General features: G+C 44.7%; 1 protein-coding gene across 1 annotated transcript in view; it reads right to left on the bottom strand.

Annotated features, from left to right (window-relative positions):
• Positions 1 to 21305, bottom strand: part of SLC29A3 (solute carrier family 29 member 3) — an 86624-nt gene extending 65319 nt beyond the window's left edge. The window contains exon 1 of the mRNA XM_073685854.1: positions 21045 to 21305. Coding sequence (XP_073541955.1) covers position 21045 — 1 coding nt within the window. The 5' untranslated portion in view covers positions 21046 to 21305. The remainder of the gene's footprint in view (positions 1 to 21044) is intronic.
• Positions 21306 to 25556: the final 4251 nt, after the last annotated feature.

Here is a 25556-nt window from a genome sequence, read left to right on the forward strand (position 1 = left end):
ACACATCACACACACACTGCGCGTACACACATACATAGAACACAGATCACACATACACACTGCGCGTACACACATACATAGAACACACATCACACACACACTGCGCGTACACACATACATAGAACACACATCATACACACACACTGCGCGTACACACATACATAGAACACACTTCACACACACACTGCGCGTACACACATACATAGAACACACTTCACACACACACTGCGCGTACACACATACATAGAACACACTTCACACACACACTGCGCGTACACACATACATAGAACACACTTCACACACACACATACATAGAACACACTTCACACACACACTGCGCGTACACACATACATAGAACACACATCATACACACACTGCGCGTACACACATACATAGAACACACATCATACACACACTGCGCGTACACACATACATAGAACACAGATCACACACACACATACATAGAACACACATCATACACACACTGCGCGTACACACATACATAGAACACACATCATACACACACACTGCGCGTACACACATACATAGAACACACTTCACACACACACTGCGCGTACACACATACATAGAACACACACACATACATACATAGAACACACTTCACACACACACTGCGCGTACACACATACATAGAACACACATCATACACACACACTGCGCGTACACACATACATAGAACACACATCATACACACACACTGCGCGTACACACATACATAGAACACACAAAATACACACACACTGCGCGTACACACATACATAGAACACACATCATACACACACTGCGCGTACACACATACATAGAACACACATCATACACACACAGCGCGTACACACATACATAGAACACACATCATACACACACACACACTGCACGTACACACATACATAGAACACATCATACACACACACTGCGCGTACACACATACATAGAACACACATCATACACACACACTGCGCGTACACACATACATAGAACACACTTCACACACACACTGCGCGTACACACATACATAGAACACACATCATACACACACTGCGCATACACACATACATAGAACACACATCATACACACACACACTGCACGTACACACATACATAGAACACATATCATACACACACTGCGCGTACACACATACATAGAACACACACACACTGCGCGTACACACATACATAGAACACACTTCACACACACACTGCGCATACACACATACATAGAACACAGATCACACACACACTGCGCGTACACACATACATAGAACACACTTCACACACACATATACATAGAACACACATCACACACACACACATAGAACACACATCACACACACATTGCGCGTACACACATACATAGAACACAGATCACACACACTGCGCGTACACACATACATAGAACACACATCACACACACACTGCGCGTACACACATACATAGAACACACATCATACACACACACTGCGCGTACACACATACATAGAACACACTTCACACACACACTGCGCGTACACACATACATAGAACACACATCATACACACACTGCGCGTACACACATACATAGAACACACATCATACACACTGCGCGTACACATATACATAGAACACAGATCACACACACACATACATAGAACACACATCATACACACACATACATAGAACACACATCATACACACATACTGCGCGTACACACATACATAGAACACACATCATACACACACACTGCGCGTACACACATACATAGAACACACTTCACACACACACTGCGCGTACACACATACATAGAACACACATCATACACACACACTGCGCGTACACACATACATAGAACACACTTCACACACACTGCGTGTACACACATACATAGAACACACATCATACACACACACTGCGCGTACACACATACATAGAACACACATTATACACACACACTGCGCGTACACACATACATAGAACACAGATCACACACACACATTGCGCGTACACACATACATACACACTGCAGGTACACACATACATAGAACACACTTCACACACACACTGCGCATACACACATACATAGAACACACATCACACACACACTGCGCGTACACACATACATAGAACACACATCACACACACACTGCGCGTACACACATACATAGAACACACATCACACACACACACATACATAGAACACACATCACACACACACACACATACATAGAACACACTTCACACACACACACACACTGCGCGTACACACATACATAGAACTCACATCACACACACACACTGCACGTACACACATACATAGAACACACTTCACACACACACTGCGCGTACACACATACATAGAACACACATCATTCACACACTGCGCGTACACACATACATAGAACACACATCATACACACACACTGCACGTACACACATACATACATAGAACACACTTCACACACACACTGCGCGTACACACATACATAGAACACAGATCACACACACATAGAACACACACACTGCACGTACACACATACATACATAGAACACACTTCACACACACTCTGCGCGTACACACATACATAGAACACACATCACACACACACTGCGCGTACACACATACATAGAACACAGATCACACACACACACTGCGCGTACACACATACATAGAACACACTTCACACACACACTGCGCGTACACACATACATAGAACACACATCATACACACACTGCGCGTACACACATACATAGAACACACATCATACACACACTGCGCGTACACACATACATAGAACACACATCATACACACACACTGCACGTACACACATACATAGAACACACATCATACACACACTGCGCGTACACACATACACAGAACACACTTCACACACACACTGCGCGTACACACATACATAGAACACACATCATACACACACACTGCGCGTACACACATACATAGAACACACATCATACACACACTGCGCGTACACACATACATAGAACACACACACACACACTGCGCGTACACACATACATACATAGAACACACTTCACACACGCACTGCGCGTACACACATACATACATAGAACACACTTCACACACACACTGCGCGTACACACATACATAGAACACAGATCACACACACACATTGCGCGTACACACATACATACATAGAACACACTTCACACACACACTGCGCGTACACACATACATAGAACACACATCATACACACTGCGCGTACACACATACATAGAACACACTTCACACACACATACATAGAACACACATCACACACACACTGCGCGTACACACATACATAGAACACAGATCACACACACTGCGCGTACACACATACATAGAACACACATTACACACACACTGCGCGTACACACATACATAGAACACACATACACACACTGCGCGTACACACATACATAGAACATACATCATACACACACACTGCGCGTACACACATACATAGAACACACTTCACACACACACTGCGCGCACACACATACATAGAACACACATCATACACACACTGCGCGTACACACATACATAAAACACACATCATACACACACTGCGCGTACACACATACATAGAACACAGATCACACACACACATACATAGAACACACATCATACACACACACACACTGCACGTACACACATACATAGAACACACATCATACACACACACTGCGCGTACACACATACATAGAACACACATCATACACACACACTGCGCGTACACATACATAGAACACACTTCACACACACACTGCGCGTACACACATACACAGAATACACACATACATACATAGAACACACTTCACACACACACTGCGCGTACACACATACATAGAACACACATCATACACACACACTGCGCGTACACACATACATAGAACACACATCATACACACACACTGCGCGTACACACATACATAGAACACACTTCACACACACACTGCGCGTACACACATACATAGAACACACATCATACACACACTGCGCGTACACACATACATAGAACACACATCATACACACACACACACTGCACGTACACACATACATAGAACACACATCATACACACACTGCGCGTACACACATACATAGAACACAGATCACACACACACATACATAGAACACACATCATACACACACACTGCGCGTACACACATACATAGAACACACATCATACACACACACTGCGCGTACACATACATAGAACACACTTCACACACACACTGCGCGTACACACATACATAGAACACACATCATACACACACACTGCGCGTACACACACACATACATAGAACACACTTCACACACACACTGCGCGTACACACATACATAGAACACACATCATACACACACACACTGCGCGTACACACATACATAGAACACACTTCACACACACACTGCGCGTACACACATACATAGAACACACATCATACACACACTGCGCGTACACACATACATAGAACACACATCATACACACACTGCGCGTACACACATACATAGAACACACATCATACACACACTGCACGTACACACATACATAGAACACACAAAATACACACACACTGCGCGTACACACATACATAGAACACACATCATACACACACTGCGCGTACACACATACATAGAACACACTTCACACACACACTGCGCGTACACACATACATAGAACACACTTCACACACACACTGCGCGTACACACATACATAGAACACACATCATACACACACACACACTGCACGTACACACATACATAGAACACACATCATACACACACTGCGCGTACACACATACATAGAACACACACACACTGCGCGTACACACATACATACATAGAACACACTTCACACACACACTGCGCGTACACACATACATAGAACACAGATCACACACACATTGCGCGTACACACATACATAGAAAACACACACATACACACACACTGCACGTACACACATACATACATAGAACACACTTCACACACACACTGCGCGTACACACATACATAGAACACACTTCACACACACATATACATAGAACACACATCACACACACACAGAACACACATCACACACACACTGCGCGTACACACATACATAGAACACAGATCACACACACACTGCGCGTACACACATACATAGAACACACATCATACACACACACTGCGCGTACACACATACATAGAACACACTTCACACACACACTGCGCGTACACACATACATAGAACACACATCATACACACACTGCGCGTACACACATACATAGAACACACACTGCGCGTACACACATACATAGAACACACATCATACACACACACACTGCATGTACACACATACATAGAACACACATCATACACACACACTGCGCGTACACACATACATAGAACACACATCATACACACACACTGCGCGTACACACATACATAGAACACACTTCACACACACACTGCGCGTACACACATACATAGAACACACATCATACACACTGCGCGTACACACATACATAGAACACACATCATACACACACACACTGCACGTACACACATACATAAAACACACATCATACACACACTGCGCGTACACACATACATAGAACACAGATCACACACACACATACATAGAACACACATCATACACACACACTGCGCGTACACACATACATAGAACACACATCATACACACACACTGCGCGTACACATACATAGAACACACTTCACACACACACTGCGCGTACACACATACATAGAACACACATCATACACACACACTGCGCGTACACACATACATAGAACACACATCATACACACACACTGCGCGTACACACATACATAGAACACACATCATACACACACTGCGCGTACACACATACATAGAACACACACACACTGCGCGTACACACATACATACATAGAACACACTTCACACACACACTGCGCGTACACAGATACATAGAACACACACACATACACACACACTGCACGTACACACATACATACATAGAACACACTTCACACACACACTGCGCGTACACACATACATAGAACACACATCATACACACTGCGCGTACACACATACATAGAACACAGATCACACACACACACTGCGCGTACACACATACATAGAACACACATCATACACACACTGCGCGTACACACATACATAGAACATACATCATACACACACACTGCGCGTACACACATACATAGAACACACTTCACACACACACTGCGCGCACACACATACATAGAACACACATCATACACACACTGCGCGTACACACATACATAGGACACACATCATACACACACTGCGCGTACACACATACATAGAACACAGATCACACACACACATACATAGAACACACATCATACACACACACACACTGCACGTACACACATACATAGAACACACATCATACACACACACTGCGCGTACACACATACATAGAACACACATCATACACACACATTGCGCGTACACATACATAGAACACACTTCACACACACACTGCGCGTACACACATACACAGAACACACATCATACACACACACTGCGCGTACACACATACATACATAGAACACACTTCACACACACACTGCGCGTACACACATCATACACACACACTGCGCGTACACACATACATAGAACACACATCATACACACACACTGCGCGTACACACATACATAGAACACACTTCACACACACACTGCGCGTACACACATACATAGAACACACATCATACACACACTGCGCGTACACACATACATAGAACACACATCATACACACACACACACTGCACGTACACACATACATAGAACACACATCATACACACACTGCGCGTACACACATACATAGAACACAGATTACACACACACATACATAGAACACACATCATACACACACACTGCGCGTACACACATACATAGAACACACATCATACACACACAGTGCGCGTACACATACATAGAACACACTTCACACACACACTGCACGTACACACATACATAGAACACACATCATACACACTCTGCGCGTACACACATACATAGAACACAGATTACACACACACATACATAGAACACACATCATACACACACACTGCGCGTACACACATACATAGAACACACATCATACACACACAGTGCGCGTACACATACATAGAACACACTTCACACACACACTGCGCGTACACACATACATAGAACACACATCATACACACACACTGCGCGTACACACATACATAGAACACACATCATACACACACTGCGCGTACACACATACATAGAACACACTTCACACACACTGCGCGTACACACATACATAGAACACACATCATACACACACTGCGCGTACACACATACATAGAACACACATCATACACACACACACTGCACGTACACACATACATAGAACACACATCATACACACACTGCGCGTACACACATACATACATGGAACACACTTCACACACACACTGCGCGTACACACATACATAGAACACAGATCACACACACATTGCGCGTACACACATACATAGAACACACACACATACACACACTGCACGTACACACATACACACATAGAACACACTTCACACACACACTGCGCGTACACACATACATAGAACACACATCACACACACATATACATAGAACACACATCACACACACACACATACATAGAACACACATCACACACACACTGCGCGTACACACATACATAGAACACAGATCACACACACACTGCGCGTACACACATACATAGAACACACATCATACACACACACTGCGCGTACACACATACATAGAACACACATCATACACACACACTGCGCGTACACACATACATAGAACACACTTCACACACACACTGCGCGTACACACATACATAGAACACACATCATACACACACTGCGCGTACACACATACATAGAACACACACTGCGCGTACACACATACATAGAACACACATCATACACACACACACTGCACGTACACACATACATAGAACACACATCATACACACACACTGCGCATACACACATACATAGAACACACTTCACACACACTGCGCGTACACACATACATAGAACACACATCATACACACACACACACTGCACGTACACACATACATAGAACACACATCATACACACACTGCGCGTACACACATACATAGAACACAGATCACACACACACACATAGAACACACATCATACACACACACTGCGCGTACACACATACATAGAACACACATCATACACACACAATGCGCGTACACATACATAGAACACACTTCACACACACACTGCGCGTACACACATACATAGAACACACATCATACACACACTGCGCGTACACACACACATACATAGAACACACTTCACACACACACTGCGCGTACACACATACATAGAACACACTTCACACACACACTGCGCGTACACACATACATAGAACACACATCATACACACACTGCGCGTACACACATACATAGAACACACATCATACACACACTGCGCGTACACACATACATAGAACACACATCATACACACACACACACTGCACGTACACACATACATAGAACACACATCATACACACACTGCGCGTACACACATACATAGAACACACTTCACACACACACTGCGCGTACACACATACATAGAACACACATCATACACACACTGCGCGTACACACATACATAGAAAACACATCATACACACACACACACTGCACGTACACACATACATAGAACACACACACACACTGCGCGTACACACATACATACAACACACTTCACACACACACTGCGCGTACACACATACATAGAACACAGATCACACACACACATTGCGCGTACACACATACATAGAACACACACACATACACACACACTGCACGTACACACATACATACATAGAACACACTTCACACACACACTGCGCGTACACACATACATAGAACACACATCATACACACACTGCGCGTACACACATACATAGAACACACTTCACACACACATATACATAGAACACACATCACACACACACATACATAGAACACACATCACACACACACTGCGCGTACACACATACATAGAACACACATCACACACACACTGCGCGTACACACATACATAGAACACACATCATACACACACACTGCGCGTACACACATACATAGAACACACTTCACACACACACTGCGCGTACACACATACATAGAACACACTTCACACACACACACTGCGCGTACACACATACATAGAACACACTTCACACACACACACTGCGCGTACACACATACATAGAACACACTTCACACACACACTGCGCGTACACACATACATAGATCACACATCATACACACACTGCGCGTACACACATACATAGAACACACATCATACACACACTGCGCGTACACACATACATAGAACACAGATCACACACACACATACATAGAACACACATCATACACACACACTGCGCGTACACACATACATAGAACACACATCATACACACACACTGCGCGTACACATACATAGAACACACTTCACACACACACTGCGCGTACACACATACATAGAACACACATCATACACACACACTGCACGTACACACATACATAGAACACACATCATACACACACACACTGCGCGTACACACACACATACATACATAGAACACACTTCACACACACACTGCGCGTACACACATACATAGAACACACATCATACACACACTGCGCGTACACACATACATAGAACACACATCATACACACACACTGCGCGTACACACATACATAGAACACACATCATACACACACTGCGCGTACACACATACATAGAACACACATCATACACACACACACACATACATAGAACACACATCACACACACTCTGCACGTACACACATACATAGAACACACATCACACACACACTGCGCGTACACACATACATAGAACACACATCATACACACACACTGCGCGTACACACATACATAGAACACACATCACACACACACTGCACGTACACACACACATACATAGAACACACTTCACACACACACTGCACGTACACACATACATACATAGAACACACATCACACACACACTGCACGTACACACATACATAGAACACACATCACACACACACATACATAGAACACACATCACACACACACTGCACGTACACACACACATACATAGAACACACTTCACACACACACTGCACGTACACACACATACATAGAACACACATCACACACACACACTGCACGTACACACACATACATAGAACACACATCACACACACACTGCACGTACACACATACATAGAACACACTTCACACACACACTGCACGTACACACATACATAGAACACACTTCACACACACATAGAACACACATCATACACACACACACTGCGCGTACACACACACATACATACATAGAACACACTTCACACACACACTGCGCGTACACACATACATAGAACACACATCATACACACACACTGCGCGTACACACATACATATATACATAGAACACACTTCACACACACACTGCGCGTACACACATACATAGAACACACATCATACACACACACTGCGCGTACACACATACATAGAACACACATCATACACACACACTGCGCGTACACACATACATAGAACACACTTCACACACACACTGCGCGTACACACATACATAGAACACACATCATACACACACTGCGCGTACACACATACATAGAACACACATCATACACACACACATACATAGAACACACATCATACACACACTGCGCGTACACACATACATAGAACACAGATCACACACACACATACATAGAACACACATCATACACACACACTGCGCGTACACACATACATAGAACACACATCATACACACACACTGCGCGTACACATACATAGAACACACTTCACACACACTGCACGTACACACATACATAGAACACACATCATACACACACTGCGCGTACACACATCATACACACACTGCACGTACACACATACATAGAACACACATCATACACACACACTGCGCGTACACACATACATAGAACACACATCATACACACACTGCGCGTACACACATACATAGAACACACTTCACACACACTGCGCGTACACACATACATAGAACACACATCATACACACACTGCGCGTACACACATACATAGAACACACATCATACACACACACACACTGCACGTACACACATACATAGAACACACATCATACACACACTGCGCGTACACACATACATAGAACACACACACACTGCGCGTACACACATACATACATGGAACACACTTCACACACACACTGCGCGTACACACATACATAGAACACAGATCACACACACATTGCGCGTACACACATACATAGAACACACACACATACACACATACATACATAGAACACACTTCACACACACACTGCGCGTACACACATACATAGAACACACATCACACACACATATACATAGAACACACATCACACACACACACATACATAGAACACACATCACACACACACTGCGCGTACACACATACATAGAACACAGATCACACACACACTGCGCGTACACACATACATAGAACACACATCATACACACACACTGCGCGTACACACATACATAGAACACACATCATACACACACACTGCGCATACACACATACATAGAACACACTTCACACACACACTGCGCGTACACACATACATAGAACACACATCATACACACACTGCGCGTACACACATACATAGAACACACAATGCGCGTACACACATACATAGAACACACATCATACACACACTGCGCGTACACACATACATAGAACACAGATCACACACACACACATACATAGAACACACATCATACACACACACTGCCCGTACACACATACATAGAACACACATCATACACACACACTGCGCGTACACATACATAGAACACACTTCACACACACACATACATAGAACACACATCATACACACACTGCGCGTACACACACACATACATAGAACACACTTCACACACACACTGCGCGTACACACATACATAGAACACACTTCACACACACACTGCGCGTACACACATACATAGAACACACATCATACACACACTGCGCGTACACACATACATAGAACACACATCATACACACACTGCGCGTACACACATACATAGAACACACATACACACACACACACTGCACGTACACACATACATAGAACACACATCATACACACACTGCGCGTACACACATACATAGAACACACTTCACACACAAACTGCGCGTACACACATACATAGAACACACATCATACACACACTGCGCGTACACACATACATAGAAAACACATCATACACACACACACACTGCACGTACACACATACATAGAACACACATCATACACACACTGCGCGTACACACATACATAGAACACACACACACACACTGCGCGTACACACATACATACAACACACTTCACACACACACTGCGCGTACACACATACATAGAACACAGATCACACACACACATTGCGCGTACACACATACATAGAACACACTTCACACACACATATACATAGAACACACACACATACACACACTCTGCACGTACACACATACATACATAGAACACACTTCACACACACATATACATAGAACACACATCACACACACACTGCGCGTACACACATACATAGAACACAGATCACACACACACACTGCGCGTACACACATACATAGAACACAGATCACACATACACACTGCGCGTACACACATACATAGAACACACATCACACACACACTGCGCGTACACACATACATAGAACACACATCATACACACACACTGCGCGTACACACATACATAGAACACACTTCACACACACACTGCGCGTACACACATACATAGAACACACTTCACACACACACACTGCGCGTACACACATACATAGAACACACTTCACACACACTGCGCGTACACACATACATAGAACACACATCATACACACACTGCGCGTACACACATACATAGAACACACATCATACACACACTGCGCGTACACACATACATAGAACACAGATCACACACACACATACATAGAACACACATCATACACACACACTGCGCGTACACACATACATAGAACACACATCATACACACACACTGCGCGTACACATACATAGAACACACTTCACACACACACTGCGCGTACACACATACATAGAACACACATCATACACACACACTGCACGTACACACATAGAACACACATCATACACACACACACTGCGCGTACACACACACACATACATACATAGAACACACTTCACACACACTGCGCGTACACACATACATAGAACACACATCATACACACACACTGCGCGTACACACATACATAGAACACACATCATACACACACACTGCGCGTACACACATACATAGAACACACATCACACACACACTGCACGTACACACATACATAGAACACACATCACACACACACTGCGCGTACACACATCATACACACACACTGCGCGTACACACATACATAGAACACACATCACACACACACTGCACGTACACAGACACATACATAGAACACACTTCACACACACACTGCACGTACACACATACATACATAGAACACACATCACACACACACTGCACGTACACACATACATAGAACACACATCACACACACACATACATAGAACACACATCACACACACACACTGCACGTACACACACACATACATAGAACACACTTCACACACACACTGCACGTACACACACATACATAGAACACACATCACACACACACTGCAAGTACACACATACATAGAACACACTTCACACACACACTGCTCGTACACACATACATAGAACACACTTCACACACACATAGAACACACATCATACACACACACACTGCGCGTACACACACACATACATACATAGAACACACTTCACACACACACTGCGCGTACACACATACATAGAACACACATCATACACACACACTGCGCGTACACACATACATAGAACACACATCATACACACATACATAGAACACACATCACACACACACTGCACGTACACACATACATAGAACACACATCACACACACACTGCACGTACACACACACATACATAGAACACACATCACACACACACAGCACGTACACACATACATAGAACACACATCATACACACACACTGCGCGTACACACATACATAGAACACACATCATACACACACACTGCGCGTACACACACACATACATACATAGAACACACTTCACACACACACTGCGCGTACACACATACATAGAACACACATCATACACACACACTGCGCGTACACACATACATAGAACACACATCACACACAGACTGCACGTACACACACACATACATAGAACACACTTCACACACACACTGCACGTACACACATACATACATAGAACACACTTCACACACACACATACATAGAACACACATCACACACACACATACATAGAACACACATCACACACACACTGCGCGTACACACACACATAGAACACACATCACACACACACTGCACGTACACACACACATACATAGAACACACTTCACACACACACTGCGCGTACACACATACATAGAACACACATCATACACACACACTGCGCGTACACACATACATAGAACACACATCACACACACACTGCACGTACACACACACATACATAGAACACACACACATACACACACACTGCACGTACACACATACATACATAGAACACACTTCACACACACACATACATAGAACACACATCACACACACACATACATAGAACACACATCACACACACACTGCGCGTACACACACACATAGAACACACATCACACACACACTGCACGTACACACATACATAGAACAGACATCATACACACACACTGCGCGTACACATACATAGAACACACATCATACACACACTGCGCGTACACACATACATAGAACACACATCACACACACACTGCGCGTACACACATACATAGAACACACATCATACACACATACATAGAACACACATCACACACACACTGCACGTACACACATACATAGAACACACATCATACACACACACTGCGCGTACACACATACATAGAACACACATCACACACACACTGCACGTACACACACACATACATAGAACACACATCACACACACACTGCACGTACACACATACATAGAACACACATCATACACACACACTGCGCGTACACACATACATAGAACACACATCATACACACACACTGCGCGTACACACACACATACATACATAGAACACACTTCACACACACACTGCGCGTACACACATACATAGAACACACATCATACACATACACTGCGCGTACACACATACATAGAACACACTTCACACACACACTGCACGTACACACATACATACATAGAACACACTTCACACACACACATACATAGAACACACATCACACACACACATACATAGAACACACATCACACACACACTGCGCGTACACACACACATAGAACACACATCACACACACACTGCACGTACACACACACATACATAGAACACACTTCACACACACACTGCGCGTACACACATACATAGAACACACATCATACACACACACTGCGCGTACACACATACATAGAACACACATCACACACACACTGCACGTACACACATACATACATAGAACACACTTCACACACACACATACATAGAACACACATCACACACACATACATAGAACACACATCACACACACACTGCGCGTACACACACACATAGAACACACATCACACACACACTGCACGTACACACATACATACATAGAACACACTTCACACACACACATACATAGAACACACATCACACACACACACACATAGAACACACATCACACACACACTGCACGTACACACATACATAGAACAGACATCATACACACACACTGCGCGTACACACATACATAGAACACACATCATACACACACTGCGCGTACACACATACATAGAACACACATCATACACACACTGCGCGTACACACATACATAGAACACAGATCATACACACACACACACTGCACGTACACACATACATAGAACACACATCATACACACACTGCGCGTACACACATACATAGAACACACTTCACACACACACTGCGCGTACACACATACATAGAACACACATCATACACACACTGCGCGTACACACATACATAGAAAACACATCATACACACACACTGCGCGTACACACACACATACATACATAGAACACACTTCACACACACACTGCGCGTACACACATACATAGAACACACATCATACACACACACTGCGCGTACACACATACATAGAACACACATCACACACAGACTGCACGTACACACACACACATACATAGAACACACTTCACACACACACTGCACGTACACACATACATACATAGAACACACTTCACACACACACATACATAGAACACACATCACACACACACATACATAGAACACACATCACACACACACTGCGCGTACACACACACATAGAACACACATCACACACACACTGCACGTACACACACACATACATAGAACACACTTCACACACACACTGCGCGTACACACATCATACACACACACTGCACGTACACACATACATAGAACACACATCATACACACACACACACACTGCGCGTACACACATACATAGAACACACACACACACACACACTGCGCGTACACACATACATACAACACACTTCACACACACACTGCGCGTACACACATACATAGAACACAGATCACACACACACATTGCGCGTACACACATACATAGAACACACACACATACACACACACTGCACGTACACACATACATACATAGAACACACTTCACACACACACTGCGCGTACACACATACATAGAACACACATCATACACACACTGCGCGTACACACATACATAGAACACACTTCACACACACATATACATAGAACACACATCACACACACACTGCGCGTACACACATACATAGAACACACATCACACATACACACTGCGCGTACACACATACATAGAACACACATCACACACACACTGCGCGTACACACATACATAGAACACACATCATACACACACACTGCGCGTACACACATACATAGAACACACTTCACACACACACTGCGCGTACACACATACATAGAACACACTTCACACACACACACTGCGCGTACACACATACATAGAACACACTTCACACACACTGCGCGTACACACATACATAGAACACACATCATACACACACTGCGCGTACACACATACATAGAACACACATCATACACACACTGCGCGTACACACATACATAGAACACAGATCACACACACACATACATAGAACACACATCATACACACACACTGCGCGTACACACATACATAGAACACACATCATACACACACACTGCGCGTACACATACATAGAACACACTTCACACACACACTGCGCGTACACACATACATAGAACACACATCATACACACACACTGCACGTACACACATACATAGAACACACATCATACACACACACACTGCGCGTACACACACACACATACATACATAGAACACACTTCACACACACACTGCGCGTACACACATACATAGAACACACATCATACACACACATTGCGCGTACACACATACATAGAACACACATCATACACACACACTGCGCGTACACACATACATAGAACACACATCACACACACACTGCACGTACACACATCACACACACACTGCGCGTACACACATCATACACACACACTGCGCGTACACACATACATAGAACACACATCACACACACACTGCACGTACACACACACATACATAGAACACACTTCACACACACACTGCACGTACACACATACATACATAGAACACACATCACACACACACTGCACGTACACACATACATAGAACACACATCACACACACACATACATAGAACACACATCACACACACACTGCACGTACACACACACATACATAGAACACACTTCACACACACACTGCACGTACACACACATACATAGAACACACATCACACACACACTGCACGTACACACATACATAGAACACACTTCACACACACACTGCACGTACACACATACATAGAACACACTTCACACACACATAGAACACACATCATACACACACACACTGCGCGTACACACACACACACATACATAGAACACACTTCACACACACACTGCGCGTACACACATACATAGAACACACATCATACACACACACTGCGCGTACACACATACATAGAACACACATCATACACACATACATAGAACACACATCACACACACACTGCACGTACACACATACATAGAACACACATCATACACACACACTGCGCGTACACACATACATAGAACACACATCACACACACACTGCACGTACACACACACATACATAGAACACACATCACACACACACTGCACGTACACACATACATAGAACACACATCATACACACACACTGCGCGTACACACATACATAGAACACACATCATACACACACACTGCGCGTACACACACACATACATACAACACACTTCACACACACACTGCACGTACACACATACATAGAACACACATCATACACACACACTGCGCGTACACACATACATAGAACACACATCACACACAGACTGCACGTACACACACACATACATAGAACACACTTCACACACACACTGCACGTACACACATACATACATAGAACACACTTCACACACACACATACATAGAACACACATCACACACACACATACATAGAACACACATCACACACACACTGCGCATACACACACACATAGAACACACATCACACACACACTGCACGTACACACACACATACATAGAACACACTTCACACACACACTGCGCGTACACACATACATAGAACACACATCATACACACACACTGCGCGTACACACATACATAGAACACACATCACACACACACTGCACGTACACACACACATACATAGAACACACTTCACACACACACTGCACGTACACACATACATACATAGAACACACTTCACACACACACATACATAGAACACACATCACACACACACATACATAGAACACACATCACACACACACTGCGCGTACACACACACATAGAACACACATCACACACACACTGCACGTACACACATACATAGAACAGACATCATACACACACACTGCGCGTACACACATACATAGAACACACATCATACACACACTGCGCGTACACACATACATAGAACACACATCACACACACACTGCGCGTACACACATACATAGAACACACATCATACACACATACATAGAACACACATCACACACACACTGCACGTACACACATACATAGAACACACATCATACACACACACTGCGCGTACACACATACATAGAACACACATCACACACACACTGCACGTACACACACACATACATAGAACACACATCACACACACACTGCACGTACACACATACATAGAACACACATCATACACACACACTGCGCGTACACACACACATACATACATAGAACACACTTCACACACACACTGCGCGTACACACATACATAGAACACACATCATACACACACTGGACGTACACACATACATACATAGAACACACTTCACACACACACATACATAGAACACACATCACACACACACATACATAGAACACACATCACACACACACTGCGCGTACACACACACATAGAACACACATCACACACACACTGCACGTACACACACACATACATAGAACACACTTCACACACACACTGCGCGTACACACATACATAGAACACACATCATACACACACACTGCGCGTACACACATACATAGAACACACATCACACACACACTGCACGTACACACATACATACATAGAACACACTTCACACACACACATACATAGAACACACATCACACACACACACACATAGAACACACATCACACACACACTGCACGTACACACATACATAGAACAGACATCATACACACACACTGCGCGTACACACATACATAGAACACAGATCATACACACACATACATAGAACACACATCATACACACACTGCGCGTACACACATACATAGAACACAGATCATACACACACACTGCACGTACACACATACATAGAACAGACATCATACACACACACTGCGCGTACACACATACATAGAACACAGATCATACACACACACTGCGCGTACACACATACATAGAACACACATCATACACACACTGCGCGTACACATACATAGAACACACATCACACACACACTGCACGTACACACATACATACATAGAACACACTTCACACACACACATACATAGAACACACATCACACACACACACACATAGAACACACATCACACACACACTGCACGTACACACATACATAGAACAGACATCATACACACACACTGCGCGTACACACATACATAGAACACAGATCATACACACACATACATAGAACACACATCATACACACACTGCGCGTACACACATACATAGAACACAGATCATACACACACACTGCACGTACACACATACATAGAACAGACATCATACACACACACTGCGCGTACACACATACATAGAACACAGATCATACACACACACTGCGCGTACACACATACATAGAACACACATCATACACACACACACACTACATGAACACACATCACACACACACTGTGTACACACATACATAGAACACACATCACACACACACACATACACTACATGAACACACATCGCAGAAACACACAGCACACATCCCTTGCACACACCGCACAGCCTGCCCTGCAGAGCCGGCTCCTCCGTACTTACTCGTTGGGAGGACTCATATATCCGGGCCGGCTGTCGCTGTCGGTAGCTCGGTGCTCATGTACCGGCCTCACGTCGCCTCCTCCTTCCTGTTTTCCTCTCAGACTGGGCGGAGAAGCGGCGGCTGGTGCGGCCCACGGTGCAGTCACCTCAGGAAGCGGCCGTGCAGCGGGGATGTCACATCGGGACACAGCGCACATCACAGCTCGTCTGCCACCTGCCGAGCTGCCCTATAGTCCCGCACAGCTGGGGTCGTGCAGGCCCGAGGGTCTCGCTGTGACCGGTCTCATGGTGTCAGTGAGAGCCGGGGACAGGACAGTCATAAGACTGTGAGGACAAGGAATAGGGCTCATTTCTTCCCAGCCAAAAATGCTACTTGTGTGTGAAGACCCCCATAGCTGTTCTCCACAGGTGGTGCTGAGCAGGGAGGGGCCTTTTTGAAGGTTGCTGTGACCTATATCGAAGACCTCTGATAACGTCCAGGGGTTGTCCAGGCTTGGAGAGATGTGTGCAGACCCTCCATTTTAAGCATGCAACGCTCACACTGTCAGGATCCCCTGTGGTTCTTGTGCGAGTGGGGGCCACAGGGGATGTGATTTGCACACCTGCGGTTACATGGCAACACATCTCATCCTTCTTCAAATAAGACATGAGCACATGAGCACAGGTTGGCATATGACAGTCATGTAACCGCCTGCTCATACTGGGAAATCATGACAGTGTGTGCACCACTCACTGCCATGTAGCGTGATCACGACTTGGCCACAATGTGGAAGACCCCACTCAGTCACAGTTTAGGGGCCACTCCTGGGCACAGCAGATCAAATTTTATTTATTTGTTTATTTTACTCACTTATACAGCACCATTCAGGCTGTGTTCACACGATGCGTATTTCATGCGTTTCCGCGGCGTTTTTGCAGTTGCGTAAACGCCGCGGAAACGCATGAAAAACGCATGGTAGAAGGGCAGCAATGTTCCCCAATGGAAATCCGCATGTGCTGTGCCCATGATGCGGATTTTTCCGCAGCGTTAACGCTGCGGTCAAAAATCCGCAGCATGTCAATTAATTTTGCGGAAACGCGGCGATTTCGCCGCCATTGACTTGCATTAGAACGCGCCAATTCCGCAAGACAGCATTTGTACTTGCGTAATTGGTGCGTTCTAATGTGCGGATGGTACCCGGGTGTGGAGGAGAGGAGAGTCTCATCCACACCCAGGTACCATTAAAAAAGCTGTAAAAAGAAGAATAAAATAAAAAATAAATGTATTCTTACCTTCTGTCGGCCCGCGCAGCGCTCCCGCTTGGTTCCCGGCACTTGCAGTGAGTTGTAGGACCTGCGGTGACGTCAGAGTCATGTGACGGGTCACGTGACGCTGACGTCGGCAGGTCTTTCAATTCAAAGTTGCCGGCAGCCGGGAGAACGGAGTGAGCAGGACAGCGCGGGCCATCAGAGGTAAGTATATACACTCTCTCGGTTCACACTGTATAAATCCATGCTGTTTGCATGGATTTATATAGTGTGACCTAGTTGTCAAGCACTTTCCAGGTGATGCTAAAATCGCCTGGAAAGCGCTTGTCAATCTGCATGCGGAAACGCATGTGAATCTGCATGTGGATCCGCATGTATTCTGCAGGAAAAACGCATGCACAATCTGCATGCGTTTTTTCTGCCAGGGAGATGCAGAAATGATGCAGAAATTTTCTGCTTCATTTCTGCATCGTGTGCACATACCCTAATTCCACAATGCTTTAGAGACATTGTGGGCGCTCTATTGGGGCTCACAATCTACATTCCCTATCAGTATGTCTTTGGGATGTGGGAGGAAACCAGAGAACCCGGAGGAAACCCACACAAACACAGGGAGAACATACAAACTCCTTGTAGATGTTGTCCTTGGTGGGATTTGAACCCAGGATCCCAGTGCTGCAAGGCTGCAGTGCTAAACACTGAGCCACCATGCTGCCCAGATGCTACCATGCTGCCCAGATACTATTCAATGAATGTGGAGCGGCCAGTAAGCAGTGTGACGGGCGGTGGAGCTCCACTCTACATTAAAAACATGCAACTGGTTGCAGCTGATCGGTGGGGTGTCGGGTGTTACGACCTACGTATCTGACATTGATGACCTCTTCTAGAGAAAGGCCAACAATATTGGTGTAATGGAAATCCCCTTTAATTCAGGGCCTGCTTCAGACTATACAGTTACTTTCCACTCTCCCGACTCTCACGTCATCATTCACACCCACAGGCTGCCATTTCTCAGCCAAAGTAGCGATCGCCCTCTGATAGGAGTCACCTGACTTCACCATTGTCTTCTGCAATTGTGAATTCTGCATTGGCGGTCATCTCCATTAAAGGGTTGACATCTTACAGAAACCCTAGACACCCGGATTCATTGTGCGTTCTCAGGCAGGCACAAAGTCACGCGCATGTGAGAGATTGCGGCTGCGTGGTAATGGAGGCAATGTGCGGAGAATGTCAGCTCTGCTGTCATGGGGGTATTACAGGGTCCGAGGTCAGACCCGTCTGGAGGAATCAACACCCCACCGGACTAGTCTTTCCTCATTTGTGTATTACAAGCCTGACTTAAAGCGAACCTGTCAGGGTGATTTTGTAATGTAAAGTAAAGACATGGCTGTAATGGCGCAGTAATACTGATTACAATGGTACCTCTGGTGAAGAAATCCGCTTTGTTGTTCTTCTGTAATCACCATTAGAAGTTTTCTGATAATTAGATTTCAGTATTACATCGCCATTACAGCCATGTCTTTACATTACAACATCGTGCACACAGGATCTCTTTAAAAGTCATTGTCAATGCTTTCATGATGCATTATTATACTAAAGCAATGGTGGCGGTTTGTTAGGTGTGAGGGAGCTGACCGGTTCCCTAAGCATGTGATCAGTACACCTCTCCCAAACGGAGGGCTCGGCAACATTGGCCTCCTACAACATGGTGTCAGGGTAGATTCTCCCAGACCTTACACCTGATAATGAACAGAAGGTTGCCAACTACACCATACCGCTGACCCACATCAAGGAAATGCGATAACAATAAGGGTGCATTCCCACGTTCAGGATTTGCTGTGGTTTTGATGTTGTGTATTTATGCAGCGTCAAACCCGCAGCGGCCAGATGTTACAGCATAGTGGATGGATTTCTAGAAATCCCTTGTCCACTATGCGTCTCTGTACACCTGCGGATCACCCGCGGAAACTGACATGTGGCGCGTCTTTCAGATCCACACCATGTCAATTTCTCTTTCGGGTCCGCATGTGGATTTTCCCCATAGACTAACATCAATGAGGAAAATCCACATGTGAAAAAAAAAAAAGCGTGTCCGCTCATTTGTATAATGGGGGCGGAAGTGGTGCGGATGTTCTGCCGCGTCGGGGCAGCAGCGGATCCTGATCATGGGAACGTGCCCTTAGGGTCTGATTCATTAAGAAAAGCACTGTACTCATCAGTCTTAGTCTTAAGAGGAAAGGCATGGTAATATGCACCGAATCCATTAAGAGGCGCACACCACAGATGGGAATATTGTGTTCGCATCTAAGTAGCTTGTCATGCTGTTTCCTCTCATATGATCATGTTGTCATCTTTTTGTTGTTCATGCTTTTGTACATCTCTATATGTATGAAAATATGTAGAGAAGGATCTGGGTGTACATGTAGATCACAGACTAAATAATAACATGCAATGTCAATCAGCACTTTCTAAAGCCTGCAGGATATTATCATTAAAAAGGCAAATATTTGTGGGATAGGGGTGTAATATTACCACTTTGCAGAGCATTAGCGTGACCCCATCTGCAAAATGCAGTTCAGTCCTGGACAGGTCATATAATAAATACCCTGGAGTTACAAAAGTTACAAAGAAGAGCCACAAAACTGATAAAAGGCATGGAGATCCTTAGTTATGAGGAAAAATTTAAAGAGTTACATTTATTTAATCTTCAGAAGACACATCAAGGGCAGGATATGACTAACTTGTACAAGTACATAAATGGCCCATACAAAAAGAATAGTTAAAAGTTGTTTCATGTAACCCACCCCCCCCCCCCTCAAAAGGCAAGCGGTCAATCCTACCTTCTGAGAAAGAAAGATTAAATCTCCAGAGGAAACATGCCTTCCTTAACAAGAGAACTATTAACCCCTTCACAACATTTGAAGTACCTATATGTTATGGGTGGGAAAGGGTTCCCGACCAATGACATATAGGTACGTCATGGCGATCATGTGTAGCACAGGTGCTGTGCAAGCGCGATTGCTGCCAGGAGCTGTTTAAGTGATAGCCGAGATCCAGCTCTCACAGCCATGAGTAGTGTCAGCACCGCCTCCAGATGTTTAACCCCCCAAATGCTGTGGTCAATATGGATCGCAACATTTAGTAGGCTAGGAGAGGGATGGGGCTCCCTTCCGAATGGCACTCCTGTGACGTCATCGCGAGCGCCCCATGGAAGTCATGACAACCCGAGGTTCTCATGACAACTTGAGGTTGTCATGATGACCT

Source organism: Phyllobates terribilis, unplaced genomic scaffold (genome assembly GCF_046119375.1).
Source record: "Phyllobates terribilis strain yellow unplaced genomic scaffold, ASM4611937v1 Scaffold_5__5_contigs__length_657084704, whole genome shotgun sequence".
NCBI classification, from domain to species: domain Eukaryota; kingdom Metazoa; phylum Chordata; class Amphibia; order Anura; family Dendrobatidae; genus Phyllobates; species Phyllobates terribilis.